This window comes from Hirundo rustica, chromosome 4, assembly GCF_015227805.2.
Source record: "Hirundo rustica isolate bHirRus1 chromosome 4, bHirRus1.pri.v3, whole genome shotgun sequence".
Lineage (NCBI taxonomy): Eukaryota > Metazoa > Chordata > Aves > Passeriformes > Hirundinidae > Hirundo > Hirundo rustica.
In genome coordinates this window covers 41,396,941-41,422,817 of record NC_053453.1, presented here as the reverse complement: position 1 = coordinate 41,422,817, position 25,877 = coordinate 41,396,941, and the positions used below count along the sequence as shown (strand labels likewise).

Genomic DNA, 25,877 nt, shown 5'->3' with positions numbered 1-25,877 from the left:
ATTACAGAATGAATCCCAGCAGGGCAGCTGATTCTTAAACTTTGGGAAATCTCCCACTGGATTAGAGCACACTTTTTTTTTTTTTCCCAGAGTGACAGGCAAATGAGTGCATGCCAAGGAAATGCCTGAAGGAAGTAGGGGTTGATACAAAACTGTCCTTTGCAGGTAGTCACTATTTAGACTCTTCTATGCTGCTCTCTAAATGAGCTGGTCCTGATGACCTGAAGAAGAGGTAGTACAAAGATCTCCTATTTAGTCTATGAGCCTCTTGTTTACAGTGCAGGTTATTTTTCTGTTTATACTCTGCACCATCTGAATCCAGAAAAGAAAAAAGGAAGCCTAGTCTGAGACTGTTGACATGAGTGACTGGTAAAAATTGAGGTTATCTTGAGATTAGAAGTATCAAGATAAAGGATACACAAGCATAATACCTTAAAAAGAAGAAACATAAATGTTATTGTAGATAATAATCACATAGTATGGGCCATAACATTTATAATAAAGTCAGGTGTTCAACATTAATAACTGACGTAAGGAACCAGTCATATTTACAAAGGAGATATTTATTTCTGAAGACTCAAAGAGGTGTTGCACTTTTTTTTTGCATCTGAAAGCAAACGTACTTGAAGAATCAATTAAAAATAACAGAATAAAAGGGAGGACATGGCACTATCAGTTCAGAATTTCCAACCTCTCTGCAACTTGCTTCCACTTAAGAACATGACTGGTTCTTCAGAGCAATAACTGCATAACATCTGGGGGACTTCACAGGATCAAATAACTTCACAAGTCCAGACCAGGCAATGTTTTCCTGAAAATGACACATGATTGAAGTGCATAAAAATGTGTTTGACTTATAAGCTAAAACATGGTAATAGGTCTGCATTTTGAAATACAAAATTGAAAATAACCAGAATTATCCTAATGCAAACCAGAAAAACTACTTATCTAATAAGAAAATCAGGGGAAAGTTTGCTTAAAAAAAAAGGACACCCATAACAGAATGTATTTTAAAGCCATTTAATTATTTCTGGTGGTATCAAGTGATAGCTTCCCACCTGCTTCATCAATAAAGCTTTGCTTTTTTAGTTGAACTAGAGCTAAGAAATTAAGGATCATGTCATACTTGCTTTATGTTGCATATTCTACTACTGAAGTTCATTAACTGACTTTTCAAATTAATCAGGCAGGCTGGATCTGGTCATCATGCTGCATTTGGCTTTTATAATTCTTATTTTTCTTCCTAAACACATTTTGTGAATCAATCAGTACAAGATTAAATCCATGCATATATATTACATTTAGAAAGGGTGAGTTAGTGCTATATGCAGCAAGTTTGATCTCCCGTCTTGGAAATCATATAAAAATCATCAGATTTCTATGCAATTTTTAACTGGTTTGCATTTAGGAAAATACATAATTATTTAATTATTTCAAATTGCCTCTATGTAAAAATACCAATTAGAACAAAGGCATACATTTACTACAATTCAGTTCTTCCAAGTGCACTGTGACAGAGAATAAAGCAAGTTTTCACTTATGATAAAATGGAGCTGTTAAAATGAAAGGTTTATAGAGGAAAAACACAGCTATTCATATGAATGAGTTTAAATTTTATTTTAGAATTTTATTTTGACCATGGCCCAGAGCAGAAGCTGGAAGATGCTACCATTTCCTCCTAGGAAATTATTATTTGTGTGAAAAATGCTTACTGGTGAAGAAAAAGTATTACCACTGGTTTCAAGTTAACTAGGCCAAACTCAAAAATCAGTGTTAGAAGAAACAGTGTAATAATGGAAGAAGTCACCATGGAGTAAATGTAGTAGAATTTGCTTATCTACTTGTAAAATATATCCAGGTTATATGTTAGTCAAATGTACCTCAGTTGACCCATACAGTTAGAAAAACTGCACTGTGTCTTGTTACTGATCTTAATTAAAAAACAGTAAAAGAAAGTCATAAACATTTTGGATCTAATTCAAACTTTTTTGAATTATATGTTCCAAAGCATATTAATTGGAAGTTTGAGTATTAACAGCACAATATTTGTTTAGCATTAAAAAAACCCCCACAAAATTAAATATCTCATTATGCTGTATAAAATGAGATTTATTGTCTCTTTGACTGATTTATTTTTTACTATCTATTGACTAGTAATTACCATACAATTAGAAGAGCATTTACTGTTGCTTCTTTGTTGAAAAGAAAAACATCTGCTGGGCATATGTTTACACTAAATGGAATGAATGCTTATACTTTTGCAAATATGATGAGAATAATAATTCTGCAACAGAGACTTTTTGTCTGCACAGTAATAAATTGACTGAAATAGCCTCATTTCAGTGATCTAGCCTTTAGGTATCATAAAACAGAATGCAAAAATACCTGCTCCTTGAGGTAGCAAAGACGATCCAGGAGTATCAAAACTTCTACGCAAGGAGCCAGAACAACCTTCAGCTGAAAGAAAGATTAGATGCTATAATCCTTTTGTGAAAGGCAGGCAATACACTTCCAAATGGTTACACTTCCTCAGAACAATTCCAGGAAAGTCAGTATTTTTTAGGGGTTCTGTTGTACAAATGTCACCTTGCTAATTTTCCCTATGGGATGGACATCTTCAAAACAGATTATATTAAAGATCAAAAACGCATGGAATGCCATAAAGTCAGGGAACTATGTTATTTAGTTGGTTTTCAGAGATTGTTCAACAAGAAAATAATATTAAATGTAGCAGAACAATTTTAAAGAGGGAAATAATAAATTTTAATAAAAAGAGTTTTTTATTAAATAACAGCATGGAGACCAGCCAAGATTTAAAAGGAGACTGACATTCCATTTTCCAGTGCAGTAGTCCCACTTGAAAAAGAATCTTCCATGTGTTCACTTTATTACTTTACTTACACCTAATACAGTTCTGGAATAGGATATGCTCCAAAGAATGGAAAGGGGGAACTGCTTTGTTTTTTGAGATTGCATACCACAGTGTAAGACAGTCCATTTCAACATAAAACTTAACAGGGTTTTGTTCTAGACTAGTACATATATGCAAGGTAATAGTATTAATCATATAACTTTTACCATATTAAATGCTTCAAGCTCATTCATTCTGTGCTTGTACTTTTCATAGTAATCCATTATACAACTGTCTGGGAGCTGCAAGGGATTAAAAAAAAAATAAATATCAGAGTTATTATAGTTATTTTTCAGGAGAACTTTAGAATTCAATATTGTCACACTACAAAATGAAATCCATGTTTCATTTTTGAAATTAGTGCTTTGCTAATATTTATAATAATTTTCCAATAGCAGTTTCTCAGATCTTATTTACAGTAACTGTTCTTCACACAGCATTTTCCCCTGACATGAAATACAGAGATATATCCATTATTCAGAAAGCTCCAGTCATTATTAAATAAGAATTACACAGTAAAGTGGAGATAACATTCTCATTTCCTTTCCATATACCTTATCCCCTCCTCTCTTCCATTCCCAAGAGATTTATTTAAATAGCTGAAAATTAAACTCTGGTGTGAGGGTAACATGCTACTACTATGCAACCTACTATCAGATTCTGGAAATAATGTTTTGTTACTCTGTACCTAAAATTACCCATTTTAAAAATAGAACTTTCTCTATTTATATTGAACTACATGTTCTCTCTCTTCTTTTCCCAATCACCTGATGTGAGACTGCCAGCACTGCCACCATGGCTGTAAATGCTGTGATTTGGGGCTGAATTTACAGCCAAATTCACAGGCAGTTTGGGAACTTGACCAAGCCTTTTCAGCATTTGCTGGCCAGTGCTGTACAGCAGGTGCTGCAGCTGCGACCATGACTGCTCTTCACAAAGCATGTTCTCTATAAGGCAGCCAGACCACCACATCTCCTGGCTTTTGAAGGTCATGACATGTCTGCTCTGCTGACCACAGCCCTGGACACGGAACAAGACACTTGAGCTGGCCACATAAGGGACACGCCAAAGAAGTGGGAAGTAGGATTGAAGCATTATTGCTGATGGAAGCTGCGGGGAAGAGCAGCTGAAAGAGCCTGATGCACTTCTGCAGTACTGCAAGTTTTGCAGTATGGCTGTTCTATTATGGCTATGGAATGAGAGAGTCCAAACTTAGCAAAAAAGTAACAGCTCTGACAGACGTGTAGATGTGATGCTGAGGGACGTGGTTTAGTAGTGGACTTGCAGTGCTGAGTTAATGGTTGGAATTGCTGCTCTTCCAAGTCTTTTTCAGCCTAAATGATTCTATGACTCTATGACAAAAGACTAAGAAAGCTGAAATGCTTAATAAATTTTTGCACATTTTATAATCATCTGAGAGCATGTGGCTAATACAGTTGCAAAGAAGTAAAATCTTTGTCTAAAATAGGGAAACAAACCAGGAAACATTTAAAGAATATGTAAGTTTTCAAATCAGGTGAGTATTATAAACTTTATCCTAGGGCAGCCAAGACAGGACTGAAATGACCTCAGAACTATTACTTATTTTCACTGAGAATTTCTCAAAGAGAGTATGTCAGACAGATAGCAGATATATGTCTTTTATTATAGAGCAGATGAAACAAGATTTTAAAGAGTTAAGATTTTAGCTAAGGGTTAGAAACAATTTATATTGATCAAGATGTAAGTTAGATTAGTAAATGGTACGTTAATTATTAGATGCCTAAGCTAGAGCTAACTGTTATGAGCTTGTTTATAGAAAAAGTGGAGTAAGTGAACTGTCATAAGAACAGATTGAAACTAGTAAGAACAATGGCCAGCACCTGGACTTGGTATCAATCAATCACGAAGCAGGGGACCTTGGACACTGCCAGAGGGTCACAGAGACCTGATGAAGACTCTCCTGACTTCATCCTTTGAGACCACTGACCCAATTCCAGACCACCGACCCAATTCAAGAGAAGAACTGCATACGCACAAAGGACTAATAGCCTCATTTTAATACAGAGCGGGGATGGGAGGTGCTTGGGTTTATGCATATGTATGCACTGTATGTAAGATCTTGGAAAATAAATAGAGAGCAAAGAGCCTTGTTTGGGGTGGCCACGCCTTTTGGAGATGACTGCCATGCCATCTGCGGTGAATAAACATACTACTTTCTAACTTTAAAGAGTTAGAGGGTCTTTGTCCATGACTGTATCTGTTTTTAATGACTCACAGACAGTTCAGATTCAATATACTGAAAAAAATGGAACAAATAAGGAACTTAAACCCACTGAAAGATAAGCAAATGAATAATAATCAACACAAATTCATCAAGAATAAATCACAAGTCAGTCTTACTTCCCTTGTAAGGAGGGTATAAAAGGATTCATGACAGAGAAAACAACTGGTTCTCATATATTTTTGATTTCAAAAATATTTTTGGTAACATTTCCCATACTAATTTTATAAGCAAATTTAGGAAACAAGCTTCAGATTAAAATACTGAAAAGTGAGCGAAAACTGTTTGAATGACCAGAACCAGAGAGTGGTTCCTAATGAGTCTCTGAGCAACTGGAACGACCTGCTGATTGGAGGTCATTATGAAATGCAGTATTTTCATTAAGAATTCAGACAATAGAACAGAAACCACATTAGCTAGGTCTGCAAATGTGCAACAGGAAGGCATTGCCAGAACTTAAAATAACTTTCAGAAACTGGAGCATTGATTAGAGAAGAAGTTTGAAATGCTATACAGAAAAGCAGCAGGGACTAGGGTCAAATAGAAATAATCAGCTGTTCAGGATGGAGAGCACCAAGTGACAGTCTGGAAGATAGAGCAGCTGATAAGCTGAGGGAGAATCACAGTTGTGCTACTGCAAAAAGCAATCACCATTCTGTGACAGGTATGGAAGAGGAGCCTGCAAAGTGTAGGAAGTATCCTTCAACTCTGGCAGTGGAAAAGCTCTAGCTGGAATACTGCATCCATTTTGTGCATCAGATTTCAAAGAAAGAAATGAACTGTCTGACAAAAGCCCTTAGAGGGAAAATAGATCAGAGGTCTAGAAAACATGAACCTATGAAGAAAGACTCAGAGAACTGGAACTGTTCAGGCTAAATGAGACAAAATTGAGAGTGGGGATAATAACAGTTTTTACAAGCCTATCACCAAGAAGTAGGGAACAGTTTGATCACTGTGTGATAGGGCAAGAATTATTGTCTTGAATTGCAGCAAACAAAACAAAACAAAACAAAACAAAACAAAACAAAACAAAACAAAAGTCAGCCAAACGCTGAAGAAACATTTTCTCTTAGAGGTTAATTAAGGACTGGCAAGGTTGTCAGTCTCCATCACAGGAAGCTTTTAGAAGATCTGAAAAATATTTTCAGGAATGATGCATAATTCTAACTCTGCTTTAAAACAAGAGATCAGAAAAAAACTATTGTAGTATTTCAGTCTTTTTTTTTTTTTTTTTTTTTTTTTTTTTAATTTAGAAAGCACATTTTCCCAACTGCAAAGGCAAGGCTGAGTAGCTTATCCAACAGTACTAATGTGGACTAATAAGAATTTTTTTGAAGCTGTGCAAATATTTTAGACATCTTTTTGTTTTCCTCTTCCACTCTAAATAGTCAAACCTACTAAAATATATCAGTCACTAAATAAACAAAAGAGTTTATTTACCTCTGCCCTATAAGCTTTTAATTTCAAACTGGGTATTAACAGGGTTTTAGTATAATGGATTTTTGAAATTACAGGCTATTTGGAATTAAAATACAAAGATCTATATTTAGAAAATGTGATCTTGAAACCTTTCTGCTTTTGCTTCCCTTATGTTCTGCATTTTTTCAAGATGAAGCATCCAAATTAAAAGGAAACAAATTGTGAAAATGTTTGGTCAACAAAAAGTGGGTAAACAAATATCTCTTGCACCACTGCCATACTCAAGTATGTGCTTTCCATTCCTTCCCTGCCTATTACACATTCTGACTGAACACATTCTGCTGTCATGGATATACTAGGTACTATTCCAAACTGTGCCTCAGATAAAAGTTTGGTGAGGGAACCAATTCAATGCAACAGATCAGCTAGGAAAGACAAGAAGTGTCCACTGAAAAGCACTGGTAGAGAAGGGCATGAAAAGGGTAACTGGTAGTTAGCCATGTGGTCAATTTATTGAAAGACAACTAAAACCCAGGTAACACTGGCTTTGTCTGAAACTGCAAAAGCTTTCCACCAGCCTTCAGTACCCTACATAACCTTCAGCTCTCCTTCAAAGATGAAGGAGTACTTCCACATGCAAAGCAAGCCACCATTCAGCCACTGAAATTGTCCAAGCAACTGTTCTCTGTATTGTCACTCACTTGTGTATCCAAAACCAAATTCTTCATATATATATGCACTGAACATTTTTCTTACATTTTGATGTTGATACTGTGAATATGAAAAAACCTCAAATACACACATTTGTCTTAATAATGACTCTGCATTCAAAGATCTAACTTACTTTACTGATGCTCAAGTGACCTTAATTTCATTTTGGCCAGTATTTCTTCCCTGATACAGCTACAGTGTCTCCTGGTCTTCATCAGGTTGTGAACAAAAGGACCTTGCCCCTTTGCATTGTAATGGTGGTGCAAGCTTTATTTTGAACTGATTTCTTTGTGGATTGATGTGGTCAGTCAAACAGCTGAAACAATCAAGAGGACCTGGCAGGATCTCCAGTGACCTAGTTATAACAATACTATATAGGTATACCATACTCACCATAAATACCATACAGTGGAGATGGCACTAAACATGAGCCACAGGACTGACTGATCTGCTGTGAACACGGTGAGACTGTCACAGAGTGTTGGAGTCCAGGGCATTCCTTTGGCTGCCCTGGAGGGTCAGAGACCTGGACAGGGGGGTCTGGGACGCCGGCCCAGAGCCCAGAAAGACACTGGCTTTGATCTCAGTCCATGGGAAAGGCTTCCTGCACTGCAGGAAGGATTGCAAGCCACAAAAGTGTGAAAGATTGTAGTCTAGCTCATCACAGGGTGATAAAACAGTAGATTTAAGTTTTTAGCATTGACGTGAATGGGAGCAAGATGGAGGATTTGGGGCGTTGTCTCCTGCTTCTTCTTTCTCCTTCCCTCACTCCATTTTCAGCAGTGACGGTGGCACAAAGTAGTTTAAAGAGATTAGGTCAAAGTAGAGATGACCTGTTTAGTATAAGTGATAGGCATTGGCAAGTAATGATAAATAAAGAATATGTAGCAATTAGTATAAAAGATAACGACTGCCCAGCTCGGGGGGGAGTCACCAGATGCCCGAGCAGCTGCATAGATTTTTGTGGGGCACTGAGAAAATTGTATGATAAGAAAAAATAAACTAAGCATGCAGCCTTGAAAAATCAGGACCCAAAGACTCCGTCTCTTTTTTTTTTGCGTTTGGCTCAGAGCTTTACAGAGGGCAAAAGACTCTAAAACCACCTGAATCTCAGGGAAAAAACCTTACAACTGGCGTCCCTGGGTGGGCTCCTCTAAAGGGGCACCGAAAGGGTCACAATTAATCCTCTGCAGTGAACATCGTAAGCTCTCAGAAGATCAAAAGCCAAACGTCAGCTCCAGAGAAGAAAAACCTTTCTGGCCAGAGCAGCTCTTCTCAAATTCATCCCAGACGACAGATCTCCAAGGGCCCTGGAATCTGTCACCCTGAAACCTGCTGGACTGTGATCAGGACACCTCTGAGACGAATTTGACCATGGCTGCACACAAGCCTTTGTGGTTTGGGAGAATTATGTTAGAAGTTATATCAGAAAACACCAGTGAAAGTTCCAGGATTGAACATCTGCCAAGCAGAGAAAGGGAGGACAGCAGTGCCTTATCTGTCGGCCAGATTGACCCAAGACAGAAAAAACAGCTATCTCCAGGTTTAACACCTCCTCCAGGAGATGGGGGAGCCCTCAGCCCTTTCAGGGCTTGTCAGAAAGTTCGTCAAAAACCCCAAAAATAGTCCCAGGAAAGAAGAAACTTTTAATCCATCCGAGCGATCAGGAGGAACTGGACATGCTTTTTTCCGAAGCAGTTCCCGAGGACACGCTACATTTGTCCAAAGAAAGGGGGGGGGAAAGGCCCACCTCGGAGTCCCTTTACCCCTCCCCAATCTCCGCGCAGCCACAGCCTGCCGTTGCTGCTTTCCCTCCCCGTGGAGAAACTGGGTGCGAGGAGGGAGGACGGGGAGGGGAAAGCGCCGGGGAAACAATATGCGCGGGGGGGGCGATCCTAACCTATCTTGCCGGGACGCGGAGCGTGGCCAGAGGGCGCGTTGGGCGGGGCGGGGGCGGATCGCGGGGGAAACCAGTTTGCGGATGAACGGGGCGAGATCGCAGGCAACGGAACTGAGGCGCGGGGGGGGGCCGGGAACCGGGTCGGTGACTCGGCACACGCCGATGACGCAAGCTATGGGAAGCAACACAGTTCAAACAACGTCCGCGTCGCGAAGCGCGGGGGGGGGGCTGAACCCGGAAACACCAAGCCAAGTACTACAAAACCCAGAAGCCTCAGCGGAGAATCCAGGCGCAGGCGCGGCAGGGGTGAGACGAGGCTCGAAGCACGATCCTGCTCTGGGCGGGACAGATTCTGATGACGAGGGAGAAAGGGCGAACCCTGGGTGTGAGCAGGGAGAGCACACTCCATCAGGCACTGCCGGGCCAGGACAGGCGGAGGCGGAATGGGCAGGGACAGGGCGTGGCCGAGGCAGAGAGTGTCTCGAGGGTGCCACCCCCAGGCGGCAGACACTGCAGAGCCTGACTCCGCCCATCAGCAGCCTGGTTCCTGAATCGCCTGCACGCGGTGATTCAGAAACAGCAGCTGAGTTTTTGCGGATGGGCGCACGTCCGAAATTATCTCAGATTTTATAGGTGTATCCTAAACTTGAAAGCCTTTTGAAAACTCGACATACTCGGTCAAAGGCAGGGAAAGAAACAACAGATCCAATTAGTACAGCTGTCGATGTGTCATCGTCACCCAGGGGCGGGACAGCAGAACCACAATCGCGGAGGCCATCAATCGCATCAAGCGAAGCATGTTTTACCGAGGAGACACCCGCGTTGCACCGCTTTTTTCCAGTTTCATATAAAAAATCAACTTCTTCAGAACAGCAGTTCAAACAAAAGCTGAGAGAACCTTCGCCGATGGTGAGGGATGATGAGGCTATGGAGGAGGATCAGGACATGTCAATTACGGATGAGGACATCATCAGAATCACTGCTTCAGAGGGCATTCCTGTCCGGAAAGCAAAAGCACTTGAGTTTTCACGGCAAGATTCATTCTTCTTGTTATCTAAGGACTTTATGAAGCAGTTTTTCCAACAATTTACTGAAACAGCTTCAGAATTTCAACACGACCCCTTATCTTCTTTCTCTCAGATTTTTCTTCCAAGGAAAGGTGCTGCAGAGAAATTTAATGATGCCCAACAATCGCTGGTTCCTGTTCTGCGGGAAAAGGAAAAGGAAACAAAACCAGATAAGGTACACCCTCAAAAACACGTGGATCCTGGAAAAGATGAAGCAGCAGCAAAGCCACAAACAAAGCAGTCAATTCCAGCGTCAGACAAGACACAGGCTTCTGCCACACCGGAATTTCATCCAACAGACTGGACGGACATAAGGAAATACGCATTGAAAGGGGAGACGCTTTCGATGGGTTCAAGGGGCATGGCTATGCCAATGACGTATGATGCACAGGATGCAAACCCAAGATGGGAGCGATTGGATCGTGAAGTCGTCAGGGATCTGATGAAAGCCGTTTGTGATAATGGACTGGGGTCTCCATACTTCAAACAACTTTTAAAAGGGACATTTAATATATATGATTTAACACCATATGACCTCAAATCCCTTGCTTCAATGATCCTGACTGACTCCCAATTTATCATCTGGGAAGCAAAATGGAGAAAAGCTCTTAATGAGCTCAGAGTCAAATACCAGGGGGGAGCAAATGCAGGCTTCACAGTTGCACAATTGGCCAGCGATCCACCACTTGACAATCCAGCACGTCAAGCCAGACTTTTTCCTCGAGACATGTTGGCAGACATCAAGAATGCAGCCAGAAAGGCAATGGTGCAAATTCCACCAGCAGGAGTTACAGAAAGTAATAAAGCAAGGTCCTTCAGAATCCTTCACCTCATCTGTCGATCATCTCACACAAGCAGTGGACAGGCAAGTCACTGATGAGGGGGTGAAGTCACATTTGATTCGGTGTCTTGCATTTGTAAATGCCAATCCAGAATGCAAACGTGTCATCAGTGCAATGCCAGGTCAACCCACCATGGCAGAAATTCTAGAGGCATGCAGCAAGGTCGGGACACCACAGCACGTAGCCACGATTTTGGGAGATCAGGTGGAAAAGGCTGTCAAAGAAGCATTCACAAATTTTCAGCAAAGGCAATGCTACAAGTGTGGCAAACAAGGTCACTTCAAGAAGGACTGCCCACAAGTTACAAGTGTGGACTCACCAGATCCTTGTCCAACATGCGGGAGAGGGAAACATCAGACAAGCCATCGCCCGGCAAAAAACAATGCAAATGGAAGAACTCAGCTGGGAAACTCCAAAAGGAGCGTGAATCGTCAACGCGCGACAACACAAGTAATGGCGATGACTCAGGAACAGGCTCCGCAAGGGGGACAATCATCAGGGAACAGCAGTCCAGTGCCCTCAGCAGGACAATCAGCAGGATCCCCAGTGATCCAGAGTTATTACCACCAGGGGCGCAATGTGACTTGGCAACTTCCAAAGTGGTATGTTTTTTGGATGACAATTATGCAGTGATACCCACTGGTGTCACTGGATCTTCGTGGAAGAGACAGGACTTTCTAATTATAGGTAAGGATAGAAGTAGTATTTTGGGACTTGTTATTTACCCTTCTGTTATTTCAGCAGATCACAATGATGAGTTGACAGTTTTAGCGAAGCCTTATCAACCACCATTGATCATTCCTCCGAACACCTCGACTGCCAGGGCAATTGCATTGCCACCCCATGCTGCAGAACAAGTCTTGCCAGTGCTCCGGGAACAAGATCCTCCTTCAAGTGAGCACGTGGAGGTTCATGCCTCATGGGTGAAACACATAGGCCGAGACAGACCGATTCTCATCTGTGAATTGACCCATGGTGAGAAAACAATCACAGTCAAAGGGATGCTCTACACAGGGGCAGACATCATGGTAATTTCGTATCTTTTTTGGCCCAGGAGTTGGAACTTAATTGCTCCCTTGAGTCTTCTTTCAGGCATAGAGGGGAACACCTTGTGTCTGCAGAGTGAAGATGCGATTGTTGTCTCGGGGCCAGGAGGTAAGACTGCAATCATTCGCCCATTTGTTGTGCAAAGGCCCATCACAGCGTGGGGAAGGGACATTCTAGTGCAATGGGGCGTGAGGCTGGAAGTGGATTTTTAGTGGGGGCCACTGTGGCACTCACCACTTTGAAATTGACCTGGAAAACAGACAATCCTGTCTGGGTGGATCAGTGGCCCCTTGAGAGAAAAAAATTGAGTGCTCTCAAAAATTTGGTCAGGGAACAACTGGAAAAGGGACACATTGTACCAACAGTCCCTGGAATTCCCCAGTGTTTGTCATTCGCAAGAAAGTCTCTGGCTCATGGAGACTGCTTCATGATCTCAGAAAGACCAATGAGGTCATTGAGGAAATGGGACCACTTCAGCTGAGGCTTCCATCTCTCTCAATGATTCCGAGAGATTGGCCACTTGTGATCATTGATCTCAAAGATTGTTTTTTCAACATCCCACTTCATCCAGATGATGCTCCTCGATTTGCCTTTTCCATCCCAAGCTTCAACAGGGAGGAGCCTCTGCAGAGATACCATTGGGTTGTTTTTCCCCAAGGTCTCAGGAACTTGCCAACCATCTCCCAATGGTTTGTTGCACAGGCACTGTCTCCAGCAAGAGAGAAACATCCAGGAGCAAAGATCATTCATTACATCGATGATCTGCTCACTGCTGCATCGACACAACAAGAGTTGCAGAGAGCTCATGACTGTGTGATCGCAGAAGTGCAACATGCAGGACTGGAAATTTCCACTTCAAAAATTCAGGAAATTGCACCCTGGAAATACCTAGGATGGAAAATCACTGAACAAACAGTGAAACTGCAAAAAATTGAAACTGAAGCAGAAGTCAACAACTTACAGGATTTGCAACAACTTTTAGGAGAAATCAACTGGATGAGACCAATCTTAGGGATCACAAACGATGAACTTGCGCCGTTGTTCAATCTCTTGAAAGGGGACAATAACATCAAATCTCCCAGAAGCCTCACTCCTGAGGCTCGGGAGGCCCTTGAGAAAATTGCTGCAGCCCTCCAGCAGAGACAGGCACATCGTTTTGTAACATCTTTACCTTTCTTTCTTGCACTGTTGGGGGAAAAAATACAGTTGTATGGGTTGATTTTTCAGTGGGACTCATCATAAAAAGACCCATTGTTGATTTTAGAGTGGATTTTTTAATCTTACAGGTCTCCGAGGACGATCCTCTCAAGTCTGGAGATGATAGCTCAGATCATCATCAAAGCTAGGACCAGGCTGCAAACAATGGCAGGCAAAGATTTTACAACAATTTACCTGCCTTTGAAAAAATATTATTTTGATTGGGCATTGCAGAAATCAGAGGACTTGCAGATTGCATTGTTAGATTACTCAGGTGTTTGTACTATTCATTTCCCAAGCCACAGGCTGTTGAAAGCAAAAATAAGTTTTAGGGAAAAGCCAAAAATAAGTGAAGTGCCGTTGGATGCAATAACAGTATTTACCAACGGCTCAGGAAAAACTCACAAATCAGTAACCACATGGCAAGATGCCATCACGGGGGAGTGGAAATCAGATATAAGAATAGTACAAGGGTCACCACAAATAATGGAATTAGCAGCTGTGGTCAGAACTTTTGAGCTGTTTCAGCAACCTTTTAACTTGATCACAGATTCAGCTTATGTAGCTAATGTGGTCAAGAGACTTGAGGGTTCGCTCCTGAAGGAGGTTGACAATGAAAGTTGGACCGAAGTGGCTGGCGGCAAGGCACGTGAAACCATACCGAGTCCAGATGCAAGCAGAGACGGACCTCAAGACTGGAGGAAGAGAAGTGGGCACGCAGATGTGAGCCGGTGTCAACAGCAGACATCCCTTCATTCTACGTGCAAAAGAGACTTTGGGACTTGAGTTTTCTTTGGGGCTTGGGTGGTGTTGCATTTTTAGGGATTCCCATGGGAGAAAGGCCATTGAACATGAAAGAACTATCCTTGTGCCTCATTCTCTCCTTGGTTGCCTTGAGCAATGCGGCAGTTTTGCCTGTGGCTCAACCAAAAGAGAATGTTTGGGAAACTCTAGCCAATGCATCAGGTTTGGATACCATCTGCCTGACACACTCAAAGCCAGGGAAACCCTTGTCAACATGTTTAGTCGGGTTGCCAGTGAGCAAATGGCCGATTCCAGAAAACATCCCTCCAGTGATTTCAAAGTCCATTGTGAATCCAGCGGACCAATGGAATGTTTGGACGACGTTCCTTCCTGTCGCTCCTTTTGAACCTCAGGAACTGGAGATCCTTGGATCGGTCCAAATGCAATTTTGTGTGAAATTCAGCCTTTCTGGAGTGGCACAAAATAAAACTATAGACGTCACTCCAAACCTCAATTTTTACAGAAATTCATCATCTTGGTGTAATCACACTAAGATGTTTGACAAGCCATCCAATCATGTTCCTGCACAGCTGCCAAGAGGAAACTTTTTCATTAGTGGGGACAAAATTTGGCCCGCAATCGCCTCAAATGCCACAGGTGGTCCATGCAGCATTGGAATGCTTTCATTGCTAACACCCAACATGACACTGATGAGAGAACAAAAATACAGAGGGAAAAGATCTGTCAAAATGTATGATCCAAATTGTAATAATGATGTTCACATGGAGCAAGGCTCAGAGAATTGCGGCTGCAATTTTTTCACCACAGGCAGCATCAGGAGTAGCCTTGACACAATTGGATCGGGTGGGTTGTTGGCTGAGCAAACATGCCCGAGCCACCTCTCTTGCACTGAGTGACATGTTATTAGAGGTTAACAGTGTGAGACAAGCAAGTCTCCAAAACAGGGCAGCGATAGACTATCTATTGCTGACCCACGGGCATGGATATGAAGAATTTGAGGGAATGTGCTGCATGAATTTGTCAGATCATTCCAAATCCATTCATGAGAACACCAAGCAATTACACGAGAGTGTGAACAAACTTGGAGAGGTAACTGGGTCATGGATGGATGGTGTGTTCAATTTGTTTGACCTTTCACCATTGTGGAAGGAAATTTTAAAAGCAGTTATATATATTTTAGTAGGGCTTGTAATCCTTCTCATTATCTTGCCGTGTTTGCTTCGATGCATACGGCAGGCCATGGACAGGGTTGCCAAAGAGGTGTTTTTGGTTCAAACAGGAGGGGGAGATGTTGGAGTCCAGGGCATTCCTTTGGCTGCCCTGGAGGGTCAGAGACCTGGACAGGGGGGTCTGGGACACCGGCCCAGAGCCCAGAAAGACACTGGCTTTGATCTCAGTCCATGGGAAAGGCTTCCTGCACTGCAGGAAGGATTGCAAGCCACAAAAGTGTGAAAGATTGTAGTCTAGCTCATCACAGGGTGATAAAACAGTAGATTTAAGTTTTTAGCATTGACGTGAATGGGGGCAAGATGGAGGATTTGGGGCGTTGTCTCCTGCTTCTTCTTTCTCCTTCCCTCACTCCATTTTCAGCAGTGACGGTGGCACAAAGTAGTTTAAAGAGATTAGGTCAAAGTAGAGATGACCTGTTTAGTATAAGTGATAGGTATTGGCAAGTAATGATAAATAAAGAATACGTAGCAATTAGTATAAAAGGTAATGACTGCCCAGCTCGGGGGAGAGTCACCAGATGCCCGAGCGCAGCTGCACAGACCTTTGTGGGGCACTGAGAAAATTGTATGACAAGAAAAAATAAACGAAGCATGCAACCTTGAAAAATCAGGACCCAAAGACTCCGTCTCTTTTTTTTTGCGTTTGGCTCAGAGCTTTGCAGAGGGCAAAAGACTCTAAAACCACCTGAATCTCGGGGAAAGCACCCGACAACAGAGCTCTGAGAGCATGTAAGATACCACACACCTTAGCATACCCACCTTGGACCATGCAGTCCCACAGGCATGCTGATAGAGCACAGGTTGAAAAGAAAGTATTCAGGCACAAGGTGTGAGGCAACTACTGATACCACACTTCATGTTTCTTCAGGGAGCATTTTTTCAGAGCTGTATCCTTTCCTAGACTAAGAGTATTTTCACTGAATGCAAGTCTCTTTTACTGTCCTGCTGTGTCTCTCTCTCTTGGACCCCCAGCTCCGTTTTTGCCTCAACTGGCTTGAGAGACAAACCACAGTTGGAAGGATTTTTTCCTCAGCATCCCAAAGATCTCAGAGCGGCTGAAACATTTTCCTTTAGAGAGAGCAGGCGTCCATCGATGGCAAAAGGAGAATCTGCCATTGGTCTGGGGGGAATAACAGCGTTATTCAGTCTATGGTCCTGCTCCCCACCAGGTCAGGAGCCCAGTCCAGTCCCCATAAGAGAGGGAATCCATGTGGTCTTCCTGGCTTTTATCCAGGGTGGGAAGGGGGCCAGAGGCAGGGACAAGCCAATACCCAATCAGGATAGGTGGGAGTGGAACAGACTTGGATTACATTCTAGTGTGAGAGGATGGGCGGGGTAAAGGAGCAGGGACAAATTTCGGGATGATATATTTTCCCATGGAACAGGGGGTACAGAAGAAACCATTACAAGCCCAATATAATGAAATACAATATAAACCCGAAATAATGCACAACAACACTGTCCAATGCCACACGTGTGCTGGCTTGAAAGCAAAACCAGTGAGAAGCTCCAAGTCAGAAAAAAACCAATTAATAGGAGAGAAAAAAACAAGGTAAATAAAATAAATGCAATAGTACAAAAGATCACTGACAGAGTCAGAATACAACCTGACACCGTGGTGGTAGCAGTCCAGATGAAGTGGTCTTGTTGAAACAGTGTTCCCGTAGAAAGGTCTGGTAGCTCTTGTCCTCTGGGAATCCAGTAGGTAAGGCTGCCTGTGCTGTCCCAAATCCCAGATTATATCCAGGTGGGAATGCTTGGCTCCTCCCCCTGGGCGGAGCATCTCACAATGAGCTGATAACATTCTATGAGTCTTGCAATGGGTCCTCGACTGCCCATTAAACAGAGATAGCTCCCAGAGGGAGTTACCTATGAGTCATGCAGCAAGGCATTGATTGGCCATTAACAGAAGATAGTCTGGAGGCAGGGGGCAAGAGAAACACTGCCCAACCTAGTTTCAACAGCTCATGCAGATGATGATAGAATACATACTTTGGGCACATCTTACATTGTAACCTAGGACAACATGACACTTTGCTACCTCAAAGGGACTACTTCTTCCCGCACTGACGGCACAGTTCCATGTTACCTCTTTCCACTTGTACCAGCACTATCAGGAACACTAACTAGAGTACAAGAAAATTTTAAGGCAATCCTTCTAGCAGAGCAGTGTCTTAGAACAGTTCAAAACATTTGGGAGAACATACCTAATGGTACATTTTACAACTTTTCCAGGACCAAGGTAGTTAAAAATAATGTAATGTTATAGACTGTAAAATAATGTAAAACAGATAATGAAATTACTGAGAGACTTAAGTTTATTTCGAATTTTGTTTAAAATGCATTTCAAATGACTGCAATTTGTATTATTTATAATTATACCTAACTGAGATGCAAGTCACATTGAGACGTTAATTTTGAGGAACTAAGGATTTTTAGGAAAGTTAAGATAATAAGTTGCTGAATTAGCTGAAGTAGATAGGTAATCTTTGTTCGCAGTCAACAGAAGCCGGATCTTAGATAAGCTACCCCGGATCTTGTAACCCATTTCTTGTCAGGTTTATGTTTATGTAGTTGTCCTTGTAATGAAAAACAAAATGTGGTAAATAGGACATAAGACAGCTGCAGATTTCCTGCTTAAAGGACCCATTGAACACAGGAAACTGCAAGTTCTACCAAGGAATCATTTGTCACAAATGCATTGAAAAGGTAGAAAGGTCAGGACGAGGAAGACTCATCTTACTTCCTCATTTTGGGTGACCCCTCACCAAAATAGACCCCCGACTCATTTTAAGAAACAAAGTACGCATGCTTAATAGCCTTTTTGCCAATTAGCATATGAAGCGAGGAATGGGAGGTGACAGGGGTATGAATATGCATTTGTATTTTGGATATTCAACACTTTTGTAAATAAAAGATTTTGTAATTACCTGTGAATTTCGCAGTGCGAATTAGGGAACTATCCCGCGTGCTGCCCGGCCGTAATAAACATACACTTTCTAACTTTAAACTGTTAGAGAGTCTTTGTCCGTCACAGTTGGGTATCGATACTAGATCAATACCCATATTTCTTTAATAAGTCAACATCTCTTAGGACTCCTTGTCAGATTAAAACGCTATAGTACTGTAACTGGGATAGCATTTTGTCTATGTGAAAAAGAGTTATGCTTAAAAACAGCATTATGTGCTTACACTTTATAGAGTGCTATGCAAGTGTTACCTGAGCTGTCATGTAGTACTTCCCTAATTAACAAAGGAAACAAGAAGTCTGTGAGATGAAATTCCTTCTGCCCAAGAAAACAGTGAAGAAAGTCAAATCTGCAACAATTGTAAAATGCAGTAAGTGTGTAAATCCATGTAGGACCTTCATTTTTTGACTGCTTAGTCTCAGTTAATTGGTGTTTCAGGGGAAAATGGAGAGCATTGTTTTAGCTTTGGGTCCATGTTTGCCCAATGGCTGAACACAATAAAACATATCAAATTAAAAATATTCTTAGCAAAGACCAACCAGTTTCAGATATTCACTGTCATTTCAAGATATGCACACTGGAGTTGGCTGTGGGGTAGATATTAAGATCATAAGAAATCTCAGGCTAAAAGCCCTTCTCTTCCCCAATTTCTGCAAAAATTCTTTTTAGTTTCCAATACAGCTGCATATATTTAGGTTAGTTAATGTATTACACAATTCCTCTACTGACAGTTTCCCAGTCTTAAGTGAGTGGCTTTTCAACACTTTTTAAAACAAGAGAAAATTAAGACACACAGTAAGCTTCATTATCTCCCTTCATTTGCAAACTGCATTTTATGATATTCCACTAGTCACTGCTGAGGAGAATTTACAAGCCCAGTCTATAGTAAGCAAAGAGCAACCCATCTCTACCTTTCAAATGTAAAAGAAACCCAAATTTGTCTCATAGAAAAATAAGCAATTAGTGAAAAAAAAAAAAAGTGGTTTTGCACAAATTCTGATTTCAGTATTGTCTACCAGCTTTAACACTCGAAATAGTCTGGAGTTTGCAAAAGCATCAAGTCAATAGATCCCAAAGGTTGTCAGACACACATTCACGCCTTAGCTTTGTAAACACTTTCTCCATTTAATCACCTTAACCTAGGCCCTATAAAAGATCTTTTGCTAATCTACCTCAGTAAGATCGGGACACCAAGAAAACCAAAGAGTTTTGAGTTTTCTTTCTTAAAAACTCTAGAAACACACAAATTGACATGAGGACTTTTTGCCGTAGCAATGCTATTTGTAGCACTTATAGCCTAAGGCAGCAATCAGAGGTTTTAATAAAGAGGCTTCATTTCAAATGCATTTGCAAAGCAGCTACAAACAGCTGAAACATGCTCTGCACTGAACAGGAATTGCTCTCGCTGCTTGAAAGCAAAAAGGCCAACAAGTATTAGAGGGGCTAGCTGCTCTAGAAGAGAGGACAGGGATGCTCCATTCTCCCAAAAGAGGGCTCCCTGTTCATGTTAATTAGGTGAAACAGTGAATAAAAGGGAAAAGAAATCTTGTGATAGAAAGAATTTCTTCAAAATCTATGTGACCCTTAATGGCCTGTACAACATAGAGTCTATAGGAACAGAGTGAACCATGACAAAGAAAACTATCAGGAACAAAATACTGATTTGGTAAGTATCCAGGCCCTCTATAAGCACAAAGGAGCAACCTCACTTTCACAAGCCTCCGTCCTCATGGGACACTTCAGCCATACCAGTATCTGTTGGAGGGACAACTTAGCAGGGTATAAGCAATCCAGGAGGTTCCTGGAATGCATTGATGAGAACTTTCTTCCCATGAGATAGGGAAGCCAATGCTCTCAATTCTCACCAATAAGGAATGCCTGGTGGGGAACGTGAAGCTCAAGGGAAAGACCAGGCTGCAGTGACCCTAAAATGGTGGAATTCAAGGTTCTTGGAGCAGCAAGGAGAGCACACAGCAAAGTCAGTACCCTGGACTTCAGGAGATCAGACTTCTGGGATTAGCTTGACAGAGTACCATGGCATAAAGCCCTGGAGGGAAAAGGGGGCCTTTGAAGGCTGCTAATACTCAAGAGTTACTTCCTCCAAGCTTAAAGAAGAAGTCAGGCAAAAATACCATGAGGTCATCATGGATGAACAATGATCTTCTGGCCAAACTAAACAACACAAAGGAAGGCTACCAAGAGTGGAAGCAAGGATCGGTAGCCTGGGAGGAATACAGAGATATTGTCCAAGCATCCAGGGATCAGGTTAGGAAAGATAAAGTGCTCACAGAATGAAATTTGACTGACATCAAGAGCAACAAGAAAAGCTTCTGTAGGTACTCATGTGCATTCGCCGGAATGGGAGACCAGTTACACAGCTTACAGAGAATGCCAAGATACTCAACAACTTTTTTGACTGAGTCTTCACCAGCAAGTGTTTCAGCCACACCACCTGAGCTGCAGAAGACAAAGGCAAGGACTGACTAAATGAAGAACTGTTCACTGCAGGACAAGATCAGGCTCAAGAACATCTTAGGAATCTGAAGATGCACAAGTCCATAGCACCTGATGAGATGCATCTGTCAGTCCTGAAGGAACTGGCAGATGAAGTTGCTAAGCCACTATCCAGCATATTTGAGAAGTCATGCCAGCCTAGTGAGGTTCCCATGGAAAAACAGGAACATAATCCACAACTTATTTTCAAAAAGGGAAAAAACTGAAGGCCTGGGGAACTAGAGGTCAGTCAGTCTCACCTTGATGCCTAAGATCATGCATCACATCCTTCTGAAAACTATGCTGAGGCACACAGAAAATAAAGAAGTGACTGGTGACAGTCAACATGGCTTCATTTAATGACAAATTTGTGTCTTCAAATCTGGTGGCCTATGAAGGGATTACAGCATTTGTAGATAAGGAAAGTGCAACTGACATCATTACCTGGAATTGTGCAAATCATTTCACATTATCCCACATGACATCCTTGTCTTTAAACTCGAGACCACTCGGTGGATAAGGAATTCTCTGAATGGCTACACTAAAAGAGTTGTGGCTGCAGGCTAAGAGCACTGGGGCTGCACAGCCTGGAGAAATGAAGACTCTGAGGAGACCTTAAAGCACCTTCCAGTACCTAAAGGGGATCTACAAGAGAGAGGGACTTTCCACAAGGGCATGTAGTAACAGGAAAAGGGGGAATGTCTTTAAAATGAATGAGGATAGGTTTAGATTACATAAGGAAGAAATTCTTCACTATGGGTGTGGTGAGACACTGGCAAAGGTTGTTAAAAGAAACTGTGGATGCCCTATCCCTGGCAACACTCAAAGCCAGGCTGGATGGGGCTTTGAGCAACCTGGTCTAGTGAAAGGTGTCCCTGAACACAGCACGAGGGTTGGAACAACATGATCATTAACTTTCCTTCTACGATTTTATGATCCACGGCCCACAGAGCAATTCCATTAATTCTGAAGCTATAAGCAATATAACCATACCTGTGAAGCAGCATGCTCACACTGAAAGACCTTTCTCTGCCCTCAAAGAATGAGAATGTTTTGTCAGAAATTCAGTAGTCATGGTTTATACCTCATTTTTACTACTGAGGTGAAGAGATGTGTGAAGGGAATGATCCTGTACCAAAAGGCAGAAAAAAGTATTTCATTTGCATCTAAATGTTCAATTGACAGGCTCTTCCACACTAAAAAGAAACACCATGAATGAAGGAAATTATTTTGGTTCACTTAATAGGAAACTTCAGTCCTTGAACAGTTATTCATAACAATGAGAAGTGCTGGGTTATTGATAAATGCCTTTTCCATATTTTTGGTAGAAAAACTATTCTACTATGTTGTCTCACTCTAACTGATTTCTGATTGAGACTCTTTTAATAAACAGTCTGATTCATGCTTCACATAAGCAAAAACTTCACATCTATTTCACAAAGGAAAGAAGCAGAAAAGTTTCTTCACATGAATTACTGGCAAGATTCAAGAACTTTTCTTTACTTAAAACCAACAGCAAAAAACCCTTAGTATTTGAATAATTATACCTGATGAGTCTTCATCAGTGTAATATTTAGCAAAAGGCACACACTTACAAAAATGAGTATCAAGGCAGGTTAGGTGTTTTATATACTTGCACTCTTTATCCTGCCTCCACAATTGTCCAGACTGGAAAATGACTGGATTGCACCAGGGCTACCTTTTGATCAGAAACAGAGGTATTGGCGTGTATAAAGGAAGCAGCTGTGATGCTTACTATGAACCATTAAGTTTGGAAGAGTGTTTACGTCCCACAGTACAGATTCAGCTCCAATGATAAAAACCATGAAAGATTTTACCATACGTGACAAGCTACCAAACCCTGGCAGGGACTTCTGGAAATAGTGCCTCTAACCCTCTATTTTCCTTTCCAGTACTTTTATTATTATACAGAGATGAAATTTTTTAATATTCTGATAAGCCTAGTAAAAGACTGGAGACTCGCAGTTTCTTGACTTCTGTATTTTAGAAAATATCTTTGCACCTATAAAACAGAGAAACAATGTGTCTTGGTTTGAAAGACAGGTATCTGCTAGGGAGAGGAGAGGCCTCTCTACGAATGGGGAATTCCAATCCCTTCCCTCCAAGTTACTATAATTTAGAAGATTAAAGAGGCTTTTCAGTCAGAGTTCTGGGGAAAGGAATAACAGTCCTTTACTAGTAAATATAACAGGACAAACAAACAACAACAACTACAGCAATAATAATAATAATAATAATAATAATAATAAAACAGAAACAAGAACCTCAAGGGGGCTTTGTCTCACAAGCCGCGGGCAGTCTGATCTCTTGGGGCCCTGAAAGCACCAAGCCAAAACGGTGGAAACTCTGGGGCTGATGACTGGAAATGGTGGGTTGTACCAGCAGGTAGGGGGGTGTCCCAGCAGGCAAAGTGAGCAGTGCTGAAGAAACTGTGATGGCTGGATGAGGCTGACCCAGCTCCAGCACGGCAGGCGAGGAGCTCCGAATTCCTCCAGCAGGAGCTCCAGCAGATGATAGAATTCCCAGGACCAGACCCTCCATTAACAGTGGACTCCTCACGCAGCTAGCAGTCGCCTGACCCTCTTTTCCGATGCCGAGAGCAGGAAGAAGCCACCCTCAGCTCCCGGAGCCCCTGGAGCCTTTCCCTCCCCCCAAACTAAGTGATCTACTGCCCTTGCTACTTCTTTTGTGTGGGTCAAGTACCCTTTAAGCATCAGTATTTAGTCTCTTAGCAAATTATGGGGGGGAAAAAATTCTACAGGGAAAGAAAAAAACCCCAAAATTAAACTTAACCCCCAACACAATGGAAACATATGGAAACAATTTTTTCTCATAGTTCTTTGGCTGTATTACACAGTGTCACTAAAAAAGCTGCTTTTTAAATATAACCTAAATATATTTATGCATTAAGGCAATGATTGCGTCCCATTTTTTTCCGTGAACGACAAGGACATTTTGGATTATTCTGGAAGTACACTTCATATATGCTTACTCCCACCTTATATTCTTCCCAAGGCATCAGTTTTTGTCCACTGCCAGAGACAAAGCAGACATTTGGTCAACGCAGTACAGCTGCTCTTTCATTCATTTCTAAATAGAGACAAAAACCCAAATTGTACATACATTTCTCTCTGATTTTTGTTGTCATTCAGAGCAAATGTTTAGGCTTCCTCACATTTCTAGCTACGTAAGTATTTTTTTTCCTGAAGAGAGGCATTTAACACATTATCCAATATTGTGTAGATATAGTGCTGATTCCACCATGAAAATGCAGGGTCAGAACCACTGTTAAGGGAGCAGTAAGAACTTTCCTCTGAGTAGTATCAAAATAGCACTGGTTTGTGCTGCTGCAGATTTCAATATAGCTGGGAAATAAAAAATAGTATTGTTTACATCAGCATAAAATCCAGTCTTCAGTATGCAGCCAGCTGCACATAAAATGAAACATGAGCAAAAGTGAGCATTTACTTGAATCAGGTCTTTAGCAACCACATAAATGTTCAGCTTGAAGCAGTGTTGACAGACATCTTTGTCTCAGGGCAATGTGCATTTGTCCAGACCCTTCTTAGCAAAGGGCAACATATCTAAAATCAGACCTCCTGATACAAACTTTCTATGATTACTGGTTTTAAAGAAAACAGTGAACAAATCTACACCAGCAGAGTTTAATCCAACACAAAATCCACAAAAAATCCACTCTTGCTTTTGGGTGACTGTACACACATGAAGAAAGACATAATTTTATTTCTAGCTGGGGTCAGTGCATCCTGTTAGTGCCTATTCATACAGAAAAGCAAACAGGTAACTACATTCGCTAGATGTGATTTGTTAACTGCAGAATTAAATATAATTCTTTTAAAATACAGCACACTTCAGGCATAAGCCCTTTTCTTAATGATATCAGGACAATTCCAGTGCCATTTGAACTTACTTGCTTGTTTGGTTATGCCTGTTTCTCCTAGCTCATACTTTGATGTGCCTGGCAAATTTTAAGTGATTTGACATTTTGACTACAAGTTTTAAACACTACCAAAGACTGCAACAACATTTACACTAAACATTTTACATGTTTGCCACTACCACTTTTCCTTTGTTTATACTTAATTTGTTGATAATCCGTCTAGTACTCTCTAGTGTCTCCTTTGCACAACCTGTTCTCACAACATGATTGTGATGTTCACACGGTCATATTCCATGCCTAATGCTATGTTGCCATCTGTTGACCAACTGAGCAGTTGGAGGACTAAAACTAAGACAAGATACCCAAGAACATAAATAAAATCTCCGAAAGATTTAAAATTTCTACTTAATATTTACTTCTTTTTCTCTATCTAACAAAGTGATTTAAAATCTTCACATATTTCCTTAACATTTACTAATTTAAAGGTATTAAGTTTTCAAATATAATATTTATACAGCAACATATGACATAAATCAACTCAACGGCTCAAACACTGCATTGTGGTGCTGACTTAAGAACTTACAAGGATATAACAATTTCCTGTAGTCACTAATTAGTGACTCACCTTTGAATCATCCAGTTCTAGCTTTTTCAGAGACCGTCTGACATAATCTATGAAGGAGGATGATTTGGAGAAGGTTTTTCCAACATGTCGATCACTGCAAATACAATACTCAGATATAGGCTTTTATAAATCCAACAGCAGAAATTCAGGTATTTTTAACAGGAGAAATAAGTCAGTTGGATGGCTACTACTGCCAAGTCAGTAACAACTTTCCTTTTTCCCCCTTCCACTTAAAACAACCTAGCTAATACCTGAAGTAACTTCTAGACACAGCAACAGCATAATCGTTATGGTTATAATATGGTTATTATTTTACCTAAAATTTTGAGATAGTTGAAGCTTCTTTTTAATTTCTTCATTAACATTTTTTATTTCCTTATATGAATGACAAAATTATTATTTCCACTGACAGACATTTCCTTCTATACTTCTATATTATTTCCATACTCTTACCATAATGTTACAGTAATTTACTTAACACCACACCGACCACTGGACTGAGCAAATGCCACTCTTC

General features: G+C 41.2%; 1 protein-coding gene across 3 annotated transcripts in view; it reads right to left on the bottom strand.

The window, feature by feature from the left end:
* Positions 1-571: 571 nt before the first annotated feature.
* Positions 572-25,877, bottom strand: part of METTL25 (methyltransferase like 25) — a 56,879-nt gene continuing 31,573 nt past the window's right edge. For 2 of the 3 annotated variants that reach the window (XM_040063330.2, XM_040063331.2), the window contains exons 9-12: positions 25,361-25,454; positions 3,079-3,153; positions 2,386-2,457; positions 572-811 (exon numbers count right to left, since the gene is read on the bottom strand). In XM_040063330.2, the coding sequence (XP_039919264.1) occupies positions 713-811; positions 2,386-2,457; positions 3,079-3,153; positions 25,361-25,454 (340 nt within the window). In that variant the 3' untranslated portion in view covers positions 572-712. Of the gene's footprint in view, positions 812-2,385; positions 2,458-3,078; positions 3,154-23,832; positions 23,925-25,360; positions 25,455-25,877 lie in introns of those variants that run through there. The other variant, XR_005700690.2, reaches the window with a different exon arrangement.